Source organism: Remersonia thermophila, chromosome 4 (assembly GCF_042764415.1).
Source record: "Remersonia thermophila strain ATCC 22073 chromosome 4, whole genome shotgun sequence".
Classification (NCBI taxonomy): Eukaryota; Fungi; Ascomycota; class Sordariomycetes; order Sordariales; family Chaetomiaceae; genus Remersonia; species Remersonia thermophila.
This window is the reverse complement of record NC_092220.1, coordinates 3,056,920-3,070,715: the sequence shown is the minus strand read 5'-3', so window position 1 is coordinate 3,070,715 and position 13,796 is coordinate 3,056,920. Positions and strand designations below refer to the sequence as shown.

The following is a 13,796-nucleotide window of genomic DNA, read 5'->3' as shown; positions in this document are numbered from 1 at the left end:
CAGGAGATCCACGAGATGCCGTCCTCAACCGCGTTCATGTCATCTCCGACCCGCAAAGGCCGACAGGGAGGGGGCTTTTGGGTTGTTGGGATCGACGGGAGAGAGGCCGGGTGACGATGCGGAGGCGAGATAGCAAGGGAGGTTCGACATGTCATAACCCGCCCGTTCACGCCGCTCGCAGGCCACGCGAGAGAGAAACGCATTATGGACAGCAGGCGCCACGGGATTGGAGTTTCCAGAAGCATTCTTCCGGTTGGCATGATGGTGTGGTCGTGCCACGTCAAGATGGCTCTCTTGAAAGCTGATAGGTGAGGTGTGCCGGGCCGTCAAGACGGAACAAGGACAAGGGCACCTCGTTCCAAATTTCAGGGCTGCTTGACGCGGCTCGCCGGCGTGTTTCGAGGTGTAGTGCGTATGCGTTGCGGGTGTGCGTGTGTGTGCGGGTGCGCGCCTGTTCCCTACGCTCATCGGGTGACTTGGGGACGGACGTGATGAGGTGGAGGTATGTACAGAGATGTTGCAGTAGCCAAAGGCACCTGGCCGGCCGGCCGGCGATGGCACCCCGCCTTTCCGCTTCTACGACGGGAGATGACCCTGGCCTCTCTCTCTCTCTCTCTCTCTCTTTCTATCTCTCCCTCTTGCACCAAACAGGTCCCATAGTGTCGATGCCGACACCGGTTGACGCATTGCGCTGGCTTCCCGTCTGTCAATTTCGATGATGGAAGGGGTGTAGCGCCGGTCACATCCACCACACCATCTCAAGCTGCGGTTCACCCTTCCGCAGGCCAAGAAGAGGGGAAGCTTACAGTTCTTTGATACGACATCAAAAGGGCATCCTGAAATCATTCTCCAAGCTCTGCATCGGCCATCGACAGGCGAGTGCTGGACTGGGATGGAGTGACCGTTTCGTTCGACCTGGGCGTGTTGGGTTTGTCTTTGTTGACGTAGGTGCGTGATGCCGATGCCGTCCTTGTAAGTACTGCACTGCACGAGATGCCGTGGGGAAATGGAGACACGCCTTTGGAACACGTTGTGGATGAGCAGGCCACAGGGCCCTGTTCTGTCCCCGTTGAGGCCGTGGTCGTGCAAGAGATTGCGCTTGGTTCCCGCTCATGCCGATGCTAGCGACTCTTGACGGGCTCCCCGGGTTCCATGACAGATCGGGGGGGAGGAGGTGCTCTAGCGCGTCGAGCTAGAAGATGTTGGCAGGCTTCTCGAAGCATGCAAAACTGGGGAAATGTGCGATCCTCGTCTGTGCGTTGGCTGTAGGCGGCCCAAAGGGGCAACACGTCCTGCGTGAAATGGGAGACTTTGGATGTGCAGTGGTTGAACCTGACGATGCGTCAGGACGGCTGCGAATGCGATTCGACGTTCGCGGAGCCGGTGGGGAAGAGACCGGGGGGTGCGCCTTAGCAGATGCCGAGGGTCCGCCGGGGCTAGTCCCAATGGGGCATAGATGGAGATGGAGGGTATACAAGCACTTGGGAGTCTCACCTCAGCTCCGTGGCCAGCGCAAGAAGTATAGTATAGTAGTTAGAAGCTTTGCTATAACGCCAGCCTCTTAAGCTCTACTACCACCGTATCGCTGCAAGGGGGGGGCTGCCAACTTCTCACGGCAAAAAACAACACAACGGGTGAGCAGGCTTTTCACCTGCTCATGCAGGGCAAGGCTGTCGAACGAGCAAGCCACCGCTGCACCCCGCTTCGGAGCCATGCGGTGGCGCCACCAACACGTCTGTCTGAAGCAGCACCCTCCGCGATGGGAATGGTGCCCGGCCGAAATCTGCTTGCCGTGTGAGATGTGATGCCAGGTCCGTCGATGGCCTTGATGCGTCCGAGTGACCTCATGGGTCTCTTGCGATAGTCTTGGTTTCTCGACGCCACGATGCTTTGGATGGACAGATGGACGGATGAGCGGACGAGGTTCCTTTGCTCAGTGACGTGCGCGACGAGTAGTTACAACACACCAGCAAACGCCAAGTAGGACTACCGTATGTACCGTAGGCAGTGCTCAACCTTTGGGCAACGGCTGTAACGAACGTACACCATGTGTAGCACACCGGCCACCGCCTTGCTTTTTTCCCAGGACAGCGCCGACGCTCGACCGCCCAGAGATCGGTAGTTATCCAGCGCATCTAGCGTATCCAGCGGTGACTTGGCTGAGGTCAAAAGCGAAGAAAAAGGAGATGTCAGGAGATTGGGAGTGAAGGCGGGAAGTGAAGGCCAGGGGCCGTGCAGCCGAACGGCGCTAGGCTCGCTCTGCCGTGATTCCATGAGATTCTGCAAGCATGATTGGCTGACGAGGACTGTGGGGTGCAGAGGAGACGTTGAGAGCCGAGATGGTAGGGGTCGCAATCGCCGAGACATGGGAAAGGACGATTTGGCAGGCAGCCCAGAGCAGGGATCTTGCGAGACGTGACTGGACAAGGTCCGGGGAGCTCCACCGACATGACCCCACCCAAAAAAACAACCGAATCCACTGACGAACCGTTCCCGCTTCCCGACGTCCAGTAATTCGACTGACCATTTCGCCAACAACAAAAAAAACCACCACAACACACACACACAACCCGGAATGGACCTCATCCCACGCTCATGACGACCCCAGAACGGCGGTGTGCACCACGTACACAGTACGCTACGATGTCAACAATGCGGGATGCCACATGCCACGCTCGCCACCGCATCGGCCATGTCGTGTTGGATGCGACCCAATGCTTCACCTTCTTTTCCTTATGTCATGGTTTTTCTGGGGATTTCAATGGTGAGACAAGATGATGCATGATGCAGTCGAGAGCCAGGAGAGCCAGGAGAGCCAGGAGGGCCCAGAAGGGAACAGGAGGGACGGGAGCAAAACACAAGAGAGAGCACGTGGGTTAGTGCGTGATCCAAGCGCCACACCGTTTTTCCGCTGTGGGGAGGCGCTGGGACAAGAAGCCGACTTTCCGAGCCACACAGAAGCCACCGTCGTCGGCGCCGCCCCCCCCCCTCCTTTCCCTCCCCCCGGCCCACTTGGCCTGCTCAAGTCTCGATCTGTTCCGATGGCGTCGGGCCCCATTCGCTGCCTTGCATCTGCGTTTCTGCACGATGTCCGTTGTGGCTAACGCCCGCCCTTCTTTGGCCGGAACGCTTCACGTTGGGCGCAGGAGGCTTTGCCCTAGCGCACTTTTGTCAGCCAAAGACCGTGGCCCATTTCCTTTCATGATCGGCACAGACAGCCAAGACAATGCAACGACAATCTCAGACAAATTGCACCTGGCTTGGTGGTCTTCTAGAAGAAGGGCGAGCACAGCTGAAAACCGACGCGGCGACGGGTCCCGCCACCCCCGACCTTGGCTCCAAGCTTCTTATGCTTTGCTGACTCATACTGTGTACGTACTGCCTACGGTGGCATGTAGGCTAGCTCACGACGAGGCTAGTCCGTCGCAGCATAGTTAGCGTTCGAGTTACAGCGGCGTGGGGCCGCTGCTCGGCTTGCCGGCCAGGGAGGCGTCGGTTTTCGGCTGCTCGAGAATGGCACAGCCGGTGGTCTCGCTGCGATCAGAGGAGGGCCTAGGGTTTCAGCAGAAAGCTGTGCAACACTGGCCGCAGGTCGATCTTCTGATCAGGTGCTCAGAACAGCGGCAGGCGGCATTGCGCGACGCCGGCATGGGGGCTGGGGCCGCCGTCATGCACGCCATCCCGACGAAGCAAAGAAGCAATCATCACAAAACCGCAAAGCACAGGCAATAGCAGCCTCGAGACGAGACGGCATATCGACGCTCATTTGAGCTCGAGAAAGCTGAGCAAGGCGACTCGCCCCGCGCGCCGCAGCAGAGGACGGCTGCACCGAAATGACAGGACGAGGGACGGCAGCGGGCGAGCGCCGACCCGCGCGTCCTGCATGGGTTCCCGTCCTCTTCTTCATCACAGCTGACCCGCCCTCCCTCAAAGAAAAAACTTGACAGTGGGGACCCCGGGCTTCTCCCAGGGCGCGAGAGTGGGCGGGCGAGCTGACGAAGCGGCAGAACCAGCCAAAAGGCGCGCTCCGTTAGCGGCGAGCAGGCTCCTGGCTCCTCACAGAGCACCTGGCTGGGCGTGGGGAGACTGACATGGTCCGCGGGCGCGGCTCGGCCGGCTCTCGCTCGCTCCCCTCCCCATCGCCACTCGTTCATGATGGCTTGCCCAACCTGGACATCATCACCACCTTGCTAGATTAACGTGCCTTTCACGTGCCTCGTCGAACCAGCCAAAGCCATCGCCACCGCCCCATCGACGCCTCGTCACGATGCCCTATGCCTTTTTCTTTTGTGGGGGGGGGGGGGGGGGGGGAGGGGGCAGCAGCACCACACGGCGGCGGTGGCGGCGACGACAGGAGGACGTCTTGAAGGCAAGCGGGACGGAATTGGTTCCTCTCAGGACCGTTTAGGGTGGATCGCCTGGAGGCATGGCCTGGCCCGGTTCCAAGTGAAGCCCGTCGGAAAGCGCAATGATAGGCGGCCGGATCCATCGCTTGTGAGCGTCGCATGCGCCAGCGTGTATTTTGTTGAGCGGGGAGACGTCCGCAGAGAGGAAAACCGCAGAGCCTGCAGAGCCACCCTCTCGATTAGGCGCGCCACACCCGTTTTCGGCCATGGAGACGCCCAGCAGGCCGGCCTGCAAAACCTCGAGGGCAACCCTCTTTGAGCTGCAGGGCACCGTGAACGGTGAGGAGGAGGCGCCCTGTCTGTCGCCGACCGACAGAGTGACAGTTCCGATTTTCTGCACCCCACCACCACCCCCAGGCTTCCCACCACACCCCCCCCCCCCCCCCGGGCCCCCCGGCCGGCCCTGGCCCTGATCGAGAGCGACGGGCAGATCCCTGGTCGCTGGCCGTTGAAGAGTCCAAAGCCAGATACCAATCAGATCGCCGCAACCTGCCGGCTTCCCCACAAAAAGCCAACCAGAGCCCCTGGATCGCGGAACAGGGTTCTTGGAAGAGGAAGTCTGGGGCCGACGGTCCCTCGTTCCTGAGCTCTGCGCCCTTTGGCGCCCTCTGGCGCCCTCTCCCCGGTGGGCGTCTCTCTTGGTTCCCGGCCCCCAGCCATCGCTCCCAAAACGCAGAAACAAAACACCAAGATCACAGCGGCGCGGTACGCCTTTGCCCGCCCATCCTGCTCATCTCGCTATTCACTCACTTTGGGCTCTGGTAGTTCCTTCGCCCGCGGGAACCGCTCATGAAAGCGCGACCACAGCATAGGATCGCGGATCCGAGCGTACCCCCGAGCAAAAAGCAGAGAACTTGGCGTCAATTGACAATGTGTTGTCGCCCGCTGCGACCCTCAGGCCTCGGCGCCCGATGGTTTGACTGCAACGTCATTGGGATGTTCGGCTGCGTATGTACGCAGTACTTTGGCTCCCTGGAATCCTTTCCGCAGTTCGACCTGTCGGCCAGGGCGAACAGAAGAGGCATGTTCATAGGTAGGTACGTATCTTTTGGGCCCACGTGCGCCATGGCGGTCCATCCCGACGTCGAGATGCAAAAGGATGTACACAGAGCGCGGAGTACATGGGTGCATTGCTCGGCATGAGGGTCTTGGTCAACGTCTTCCCCTCATGCACCCCGGCCTCGATTGGTGTTTGATGGAACGCCGTACACACACATACGCACACACGCACACTCACGCACGCTGCACACTGTCCAGAGGGGAAGGATTGCTCACCGGCATGCGGCACGCATGCTCCCCAGACGGGAGGGCTGTGGAAACTGGGGAGGGGGGGGGGGCGGGAACTGACGTGTGTGTGCGTCCTCCAAACAAGTCGTTCGCCCCGCGTCAAGCTGCCACTCGGGATCGCCGCCGGCCGTGACCTGTGCTAACCCTGATATTAATATGTGGGTTCAGGTACCTGCGGCTCGGCCATGCCCTGATTGGTGATAGCCCCCCCCCCCCCCCCCCTCCCCGGTCATGTTCCTGATCAGAGCAGCCTTGTCCCCTGTCTCTCCAACCTGTTCGCGCCTCGACGCCGCTCAGTTCTCGAAACACGGCATTGACCGCAGACCATGGCCGCGTTCCTAGGAGCTAGACGACATTGCTCGCTCGCTCTATCTCAGCCTTGGTCAGGCGAGGCTCTACCGGGGTACCCCCCCTCTGTCCCTCCACTTCTCATCATTCATGGTACAGCAGATTGCCATGGGTCGGTGGGACTGTAGCGTACCATATTCGCACACCCAAGCGCCTGCACCGCTAACTACTAGTACCTAGATGCTACGAAGGGGGTAGGGGGATGAGGTGGTAGCATAGGCCGGGGGTAGGGGTGGAGGGAGAAGGGGGGGGGTACGTTTAGGACGCTGGGTCGACTGGGGAAACCTGCTGGGGAAACCTACCCAACGTAAGCTACACCCTCCCCAAGGTGAGAGGGTAGCCTTCCCCACACGACATCGGCCTGGACAGCCGAGCATCCCTTGCCAGTCTCGCGTCGTCTCGCCTCTCTCCCCACAATCCGCAGCTCGTGGGCTTGCATCGAGCAATGTCGATATATAAGTTGGCACCCACTCCCCACGTTCTCGCCTCGCTACTTGGCTGCCACGCCTCTATCTTTATCTCACCGTGACGGACCGAGACGAGTTGCATCACGGTCTGTTCTTGTTTCCATGTATATGTGTTAAGACGTCAACGACACATTGCGGCCTTGTGTTTCCTTGACATCACGACCCTCCCTTGAAAGAGCACCGCCGGGTCTCGCACGCTCCCTCCTGGGCCGGCTCCCTCCCCAACGACCTTGTTCGAGCGATATCCCCCCCGCCCTTCCGATACCCTCTCCATCCAGCCATACCTCCACCTACTACGCCCTTGTTCTCGGTCACCATGGCGCCGTCCATCCCTGTGCCCACGCAGGGCGGCATGTTCCACACCTTCCAAGGAGTCACCCCACGCAAGACGTCGAGCGATTCACCAGACAGCGCCAAGGCCAGCGGGACGGGGACGACCAAGAGGATAACGACGCCGCATGCCTGTGCCGAGTGCAAGAGGCGCAAGATGTAAGCCGAGATTCTTGTTTCTTGTTGGAGCCTGCCTGCCCAAGGTTGGTAAGCAACTTCGCTCTAACATGGGTTGGTGAACAGCCGCTGCGACGGCCAACAACCATGCGGCCAATGCCTCTCGAGCCGGGCGCCCAAGAGGTGCTTCTACGACAAGCACCGCCAACGCGTGATCCCCTCCCGCAAGACGCTTGAGGCCCTGTCGCAGTCTCTCGAAGAGTGCCGGTCCATCCTCCGGCGGTTATATCCCAACCACGAGGTGCAGACGCTGCTGCCCCTGTCGCGCCAGGAGCTCCTCAACCTTCTCGAGCGGCCCGGTCCCATCGACACGTCGGTCGGGGGCCTGCCGTCGCCGCCCGTCAACACGACGCCCGTCTCGGACCTCGGATCGCCCGTGCCCAAGCAGGAGAACCTCCTCGAGCAGCTGCCGAGCAGGGACGCCGAGTGGGACGAGGAGCGCCGGGGCCGCGACGGGATCCCCGCCGAGGCCGACGACATCAACGCCCTGTCGCTTTCGGTGGACCGCCAGGCGTCGTACCTGGGCGCGTCGTCCATCAAGGCCGCGCTCATGGTGATGCTCAAGGTGCAGCCCAGCCTGCGCAGCACGCTGGCGGCGCCCCTGAGCGGCGTCGAGATGTCGCACAACTTCCCCGCGGCCGTGCGCCAGAAGCCGGCGTCGTCGGGCTCGTCGTCGCAGAAGGAGCCGGCGCAGCGCATCGCGTGGTCGTGGAAGGGCCAGACGCTCATCGACGCCTACTTTAAGCGCATCCACGTCTTCGTCCCCATGCTCGACGAGAGCTCGTTCCGCGCCGACTACCTCGAGGGCCAGCGCACCGACGCGCCGTGGCTCGCGCTGCTCAACATGGTGTTCGCCATGGGCAGCATCGCCGCGTCCAAGTCGGACGACTACAACCACGTCAACTACTACAACCGCGCCATGGAGCACCTGCCCATGGACGCGCTCGGCAGCAGCCACATCGAGACGGTGCAGGCGCTGGCGCTGATCGGCGGCTACTACCTGCACTACATCAACCGGCCCAACATGGCCAACGCCGTGCTCGGCGCCGCCATCCGCATGGCCAGCGCCCTGGGCCTGCACCGCGAGTCGCTCGTCCAGAGCACCAACGACATCGTCGCCGCCGAGACGCGCCGCCGCACCTGGTGGTCGCTCTTCTGCCTCGACACGTGGGCCACCACGACCATGGGCCGCCCGTCCTTCGGCCGCTGGGGCCCCGCCATCAGCATCCGCCCGCCCGAGTTCGGCATCAACGCCAACCGCGACTCGTCCCAGCACGCCGGCATCCTGCCGCTCATCGAGAACATCAAGTTCTGCAAGATCGCCACCCAGATCCAGGACATGCTCGCCATCGCCCCGCTCCTCCGCACCGAGGACCGCTGCAGCCTCGACGCCCAGCTCGTCGGCTGGTACACGTCGCTGCCGTGGCTGCTGCGCACCACCGACCCTTGCGCGGAGCCGCTCTACATGGCCCGCTGCATCATGAAGTGGCGCTACCAGAACCTGCGCATGCTCCTGCACCGGCCCGTGCTGCTCTCGCTCGCCTCGTCGGGCCTCAACCCCCACACCCAGGCCTGCGAGACGGACCTGGCCGCCATCGAAACCTGCCGCGACCTCGCCGCGCAAACCATTGAGGACATTGCGCGCGAGTGGGCGCGCAACCAGATGAGCGGCTGGAACGCGGTCTGGTTCCTGTACCAGGCCGCCATGGTCCCCCTCGTCAGCGTCTTTTGGCAGTGGGGCAGCCCCCGCGTGCCCGAGTGGCTCAAGCAGATCGAGGCCGTGCTCGACCTGCTCGAGGTGATGGAGGAGTGGTCCCTGGCCGCCCGCCGCTCCCGCGAGGTCGTCTGGCGCATGTACGACGCCGCCCGCCAGCTCGTCGCCCAGCAGCGCGCGAGCACCGGCGCCCCGCCCGCCGCCGGCACCCCGGCCCCGGTCCCGGTCGGCGCCGGCACCCCTTCCTCCCCCGGCGCGGCGTCCACCATCCAGGTGATCACCACCGCCGCCGCCACCTCCTCCTCCTCCCAGCACGGCGACGGCAGCATGGCCTTCCCGTCGCCCGGGATCGCCGCGGCCGAGGCGGCCGGCATGCACATGTCCCCGATCGGGCTCGAGCCCGCCGACAACGGCCTGGGCATGATGGCGATGCTGGATCAGAGCGGGCTCTGGGGCGGCGACCTGACCGGCGGCAGCGGCGGCGGCATGTACTGGGCCAGCGGCTCGGCGGCCGCGCAGCCTCCTCCGCACATGAGCCTCGGCAGCCCCGTCGTCGACGAGTCGGCCATGGCGGCGCAGTTCGCGGCGGCCGCCTACGGCGCGCCAGCGACGCCCGTCACGCCCGTCACGCCGGGCCTGCCGCCCCATCACCACCCCATGGACTACCACCTCATGGCGCACGCCGCCGCGCACCAGCAGCAGGGCATGGAGGGGTTCGCTTACGTCCAGTAAACAGTCTGGAAGGGAAAAAAAAGGGGGAGGCGGGCGCCAACGATGCGCGAATCGACGAAGCAACGGTCTACGGGTCCTACGGTCCATGACGATCTTACGATGGATGGCTGAGCGCGGCTTGAACATTCTACACTTTTTTTTTTTTTTTTTTGGTTTCGTCCTCTTCTTCACACGCTTTCTTTTTCCTGGGTACGAAGGGATCTTGCCGATCTCCTTCGAGGAAAAAGGTGTGGAGGAAGAGGAAGGGTTTTGGGGGAGGGGTGTGTGTTTGCTGGAGAATAAGGGGGTGTGTACAAAACACATGTACACCCACCACCACCACTACCACCACCACCCCTCTTCTCCGATGCAACCCAGAACCCTTTTTCTGTTTCCATTCACCTTGTACTACGTTACCCATCGAATCCTACCTTGCCAGCAAAGCCATCACAGGCTTTTTCGGCCCGGCAAGAGGGAGGGATGGGCGTTTACTTTTTTTTTCTTTTTCTTTTCTTGATTTGTATTTGGCTGGTTTGTCTCTTTGCAATTGCTGGGTAGGGGCGGGTATGGGAAGGGTAGGATAAGGTGGGGATGGACGGATGGACGGACGGATGGGTGGTTGGTTGGGATGGGTTGGAGTTTTTCCTCTGTTCCGGGTCGGTGTTGTCGTCGGTGTTGATGTTGTTGTTGATTTATGATGACGATGGATGGGAACCATGGGGAACAAAAGTCACGCCTCTTGTTTGCTGTTTCGGCTGTTTCATATCAAGGAAGGGTGGATGGTGGAGGATATACCAAACTCTGGTGGCTTGTTTATGATATCATGTATATGTGTGCTTTGCAGACTTTTTGTTCATATCGCAAGACGAAAAAAAACAAAACTCAATGGATGAGGACAATGAGAAAAAAACACAACATTGGACCACTGGACCACTCTCAGGAGCAGATGGCATTGAATGATTGTGTGCGGCGTGTACTGCGAAGAGATGGGAGGGCCATGACGCTCGGTACTACGGGTCGGTCAATGCCATGGTTTTTGTTTTCTTTTTTTTTTTTTTTTTTTTTTTTTTGGTTTGGTTTCACTTGACAATTTCCTTGTATATACTGGCAGGTTGCACCACTTGACAAACCTCCATGGCATACAACACAACCGTCTCTCTGACCTGCCTTTCCGATCTGTCGTGCGGTGGTCTGGGAATGGAGATTGGACAGAGCAAAATGAGACACCGGGCCTTGTTGAACACCCGGAACGAGAGACACATCAAGAGGGTTGCCTACCGGCCGGCGAGAAGAGCAGAGGATGGACGGACATGAGATACTCGGGTAACGCCAACCTAGTCACCGCCACCACCACCACTACCCTCCTCTACCCTCCTCCACTTGCTCACGGGGCCGGCTGAGCTGTTCCATGGGTTGCCTTGTGTCTGTCCATCTGTCTCTGTTCACAAAGGAGACAAGGGAACCAGCGTATCCCTCCCTTCCCCTCCCTCCCTTCCCTTCCATGCGATGTGACGTGCCATCTAGCTCGAGGACGTTGGGGTTTCCATCCTGCCCGATCCCCGTTGTCAGAGACGGCGTTGCAAGCCGGGGCGACGACCGCATAGAGTACACGTACATCCCCACCGATCGATGCACGTACGTACTGTGTATAGGGCCTACCTACCCTGCTGTCGACCCTTTGGGGAGGTGGGTTGGGGGGGTTGGGGGGGGGGGGGGGGGGTGGATGCCGAGGAGGCCATACACCGATCATGATGGCCTGCCTGGCCGGCCAGTCTGTCGATCCCTTGCCTGGCGAGTAGCGAGCAGCGTACGTGTGCTGTGGGGGAGGGGGTCGCTGGATGTCAAGGTAGCGGCGTAGGACTGTGACGGTGGTGAGGCAGGGTCCCATCGAGAGGAGACGCTACCGTTGCTAGCTCCTGGAAAGACGGGAGAGACCGCCCTGCCCTGCCTATGTTCCCTTCGAAAGGGGGGGGCTTGGTGGATGCGACCTATCAGTTCTAGAAAAATCCAGGGTTCTTAGGAACATGGATCTCAGGGCCGACGACGCGGAGAGGTGCCAAGTGTGCGACGCAACGGCGCCCGGGGGGTAGGGGGTAACTAGGGGGTAGGGGGTAGAGAGGGACGGTTTCGCGTGTGCCAAGTTTGGCCGGCCAGTCCTTGACGGCCAGGGTTTTTTTTTTTTTTGTTTTTTTTTTCTCTTATTCTTCAGAGAGGCCTCCCGGTCGTCGCCAGTACCAAGTACGAAGTACAAAGTACACTGCACTCGTGTATGTAAGACTGCCCTGATCCATCCACCACCACCACCCCCCTCCTCCTCCGGAACTCTCACCCCCAATCCAGGAGACAGGCGTATACTGCGTATCAGAGAGGGTGGTGTTGGACGCTCTGAGAAGGTTGTCATGATCAAGTCCAGCGAAACCCAACACGTCGGATGGGGGGGGGGGGGGGGGGGGAAGCGGTCGAGGTGCAAAACGTTCTCTCGCCTGTGCCTCTATGGTACGCGATGGGACAAAGTCGAACCACAAGCGCAAACAAGCGGTAGGTAGGTGCTGGGGAGATGGGAAACCAAGGTTCGGCGAGCCCGATGCTTTGTACCTGGACGTACACGGTACAAGAGGCCCTCGAGACGGGTTTCCGGATGCGGGGAAGGTGGCGGAAATCACGAAGAGCCATTGGATGGCAGAATGGTTGGCGACTCCGCGTCGAGGATTCTTGGCAATTTGGCTTCACGGCCCGTCGCGCGCCTTGTTCCGGTACTTCAGAGGGACCATGGACGCTTTCTGGAGCCGAGCCGAAGCGACGTGTGGGGAAGTGCGGGGAAGGGGATACGCTACCACACGACGAGACGAAACCCATGGAGAAGAAGAAGAGTGCGGAGAAAAAAAAGAGGGAGAGGGCGGGCAGGCGGGCGGGCGCGTGTCTGCGAGATGCGACGAGGGCGATCCATGCCAACCGCCGGATCGGGCCAAAGCACCAACCGCCAATATTATAGTATACCCCAACCACCTGCCTTTTCAGGTGGCCATCATGAGATATGTCAAGCGTCGACTGGTAAAGACGCCGGGGCCGGGACCGGCTCCGTCAGGCTGGCTCTCCACCCCACTGCCTTCGGTTCCTTGGAACTATGGTCTGTGGTCGTGACACATGGAAGAAGCGAGGCTGCGGGGGGGGGGGGGGGGGGGGGGATGGAATCCTTTCCACCCAACCCCAGGGGCAGATCCGGCCTGCACGTCGACGATGCCACGAAATACAAAAGAGGGTGTGGCTGTCTGTACCCCGACCCTTTCGGCCATGCCAACCGTCAACCGTCCGGGGAGCATGCCTGGCTCTGGGACGGCACTGGATGCCCAAGAGGCTTTCTCACTTGGGAGACCCAGCCACCCCTCGTTGGAGATGCGGCAACGTCTCGCCGCCAGGCTTGTGAAACCCGAGGGACCAAGGCAGCACAGAGGCAGCAGCAGGTCCACGCTGCACGCCCGGGCTTCTCACCACACCGTGCCAGAAGCCCACCTCCTGCTCGTGCGTTCCAAGAAGCGCGGCCGCATTCCGCCCTCTGGGGCAGAGGGGAACCATGTTGAAGAGGAGAGCTGTGCACAGTAGCGTGCAGCAAAACGGCTGCCGGCACGGTCCTGTCGGAGGTCCGGACGTGCGCTTGCCGGGCTCTGAGCATGTCCACCCGGCCGAGGCACCCCGTCGCAAGGGGGGCCCCGCGACCAAGCCAAGACCCGCGGGTTGCCCGGCCCTGGCTCTTTTGACGGTCCGGGCTCCGGCAGGGACGCGGCGACGACAGCGTCCCAGGTCCGGTTGCGAAGGACCTCGCTCCCTCTCTTCCCGTCCCAACGGCGTTCTCGAGCCGCGTTTTCTGCGTTCTCGAGCCGTGTTTTTCTCCATTTTTCAAGTCCTGTGCGGCAGCAGCGAACCGGTCGTGATCCAAGTCTGGCGCGCGCGCGCGTGTGTGTGCTTCAGGAACTTCCTCTCTTGTCGTCCCGCCCTGTGCAAAGAATCGGCATGTACAAGGCCCTCTCTCTCCCGGGCCTCAACGGGCACGAGCGTGCCTGTGAGTCGCGCGCCTCCAACGTGCATACGACGATGCGCAGCTGAGGTGACACTTACCACTCGTCCTACAAGATCGGCTCCCCGTGTGTTCCTTGTGCCTTCTTTTTGGCCGGTATGGGGGGGGGGGGGGGGGCGGAGAGAGGGCTCCGACCTGATGCTGGGGATGACTGCGGTAGCACAGCAGACGGGCAACGGTGACACGGCACGCCAAGTCGCCAGGGGAGAAACTTGGTCGAGGTCGATGCGCAGCTGCGGCTGTGTTTGATCCAGAGGAAAAGAAGCTCCGTCTTGTGTTCGGCA

General features: G+C 61.2%; 1 protein-coding gene across 1 annotated transcript; it reads left to right on the top strand.

Moving 5' to 3' along the window:
* Positions 1-6,824: 6,824 nt before the first annotated feature.
* VTJ83DRAFT_4999 (uncharacterized protein) lies at positions 6,825-9,461 on the top strand (the record flags this gene model as incomplete). Its single annotated transcript, XM_071011549.1, has 2 exons — positions 6,825-6,997; positions 7,082-9,461. 2 exons carry the CDS (start codon positions 6,825-6,827, stop codon positions 9,459-9,461), a joined length of 2,553 nt encoding a protein of 850 aa, XP_070866449.1.
* Positions 9,462-13,796: the final 4,335 nt, after the last annotated feature.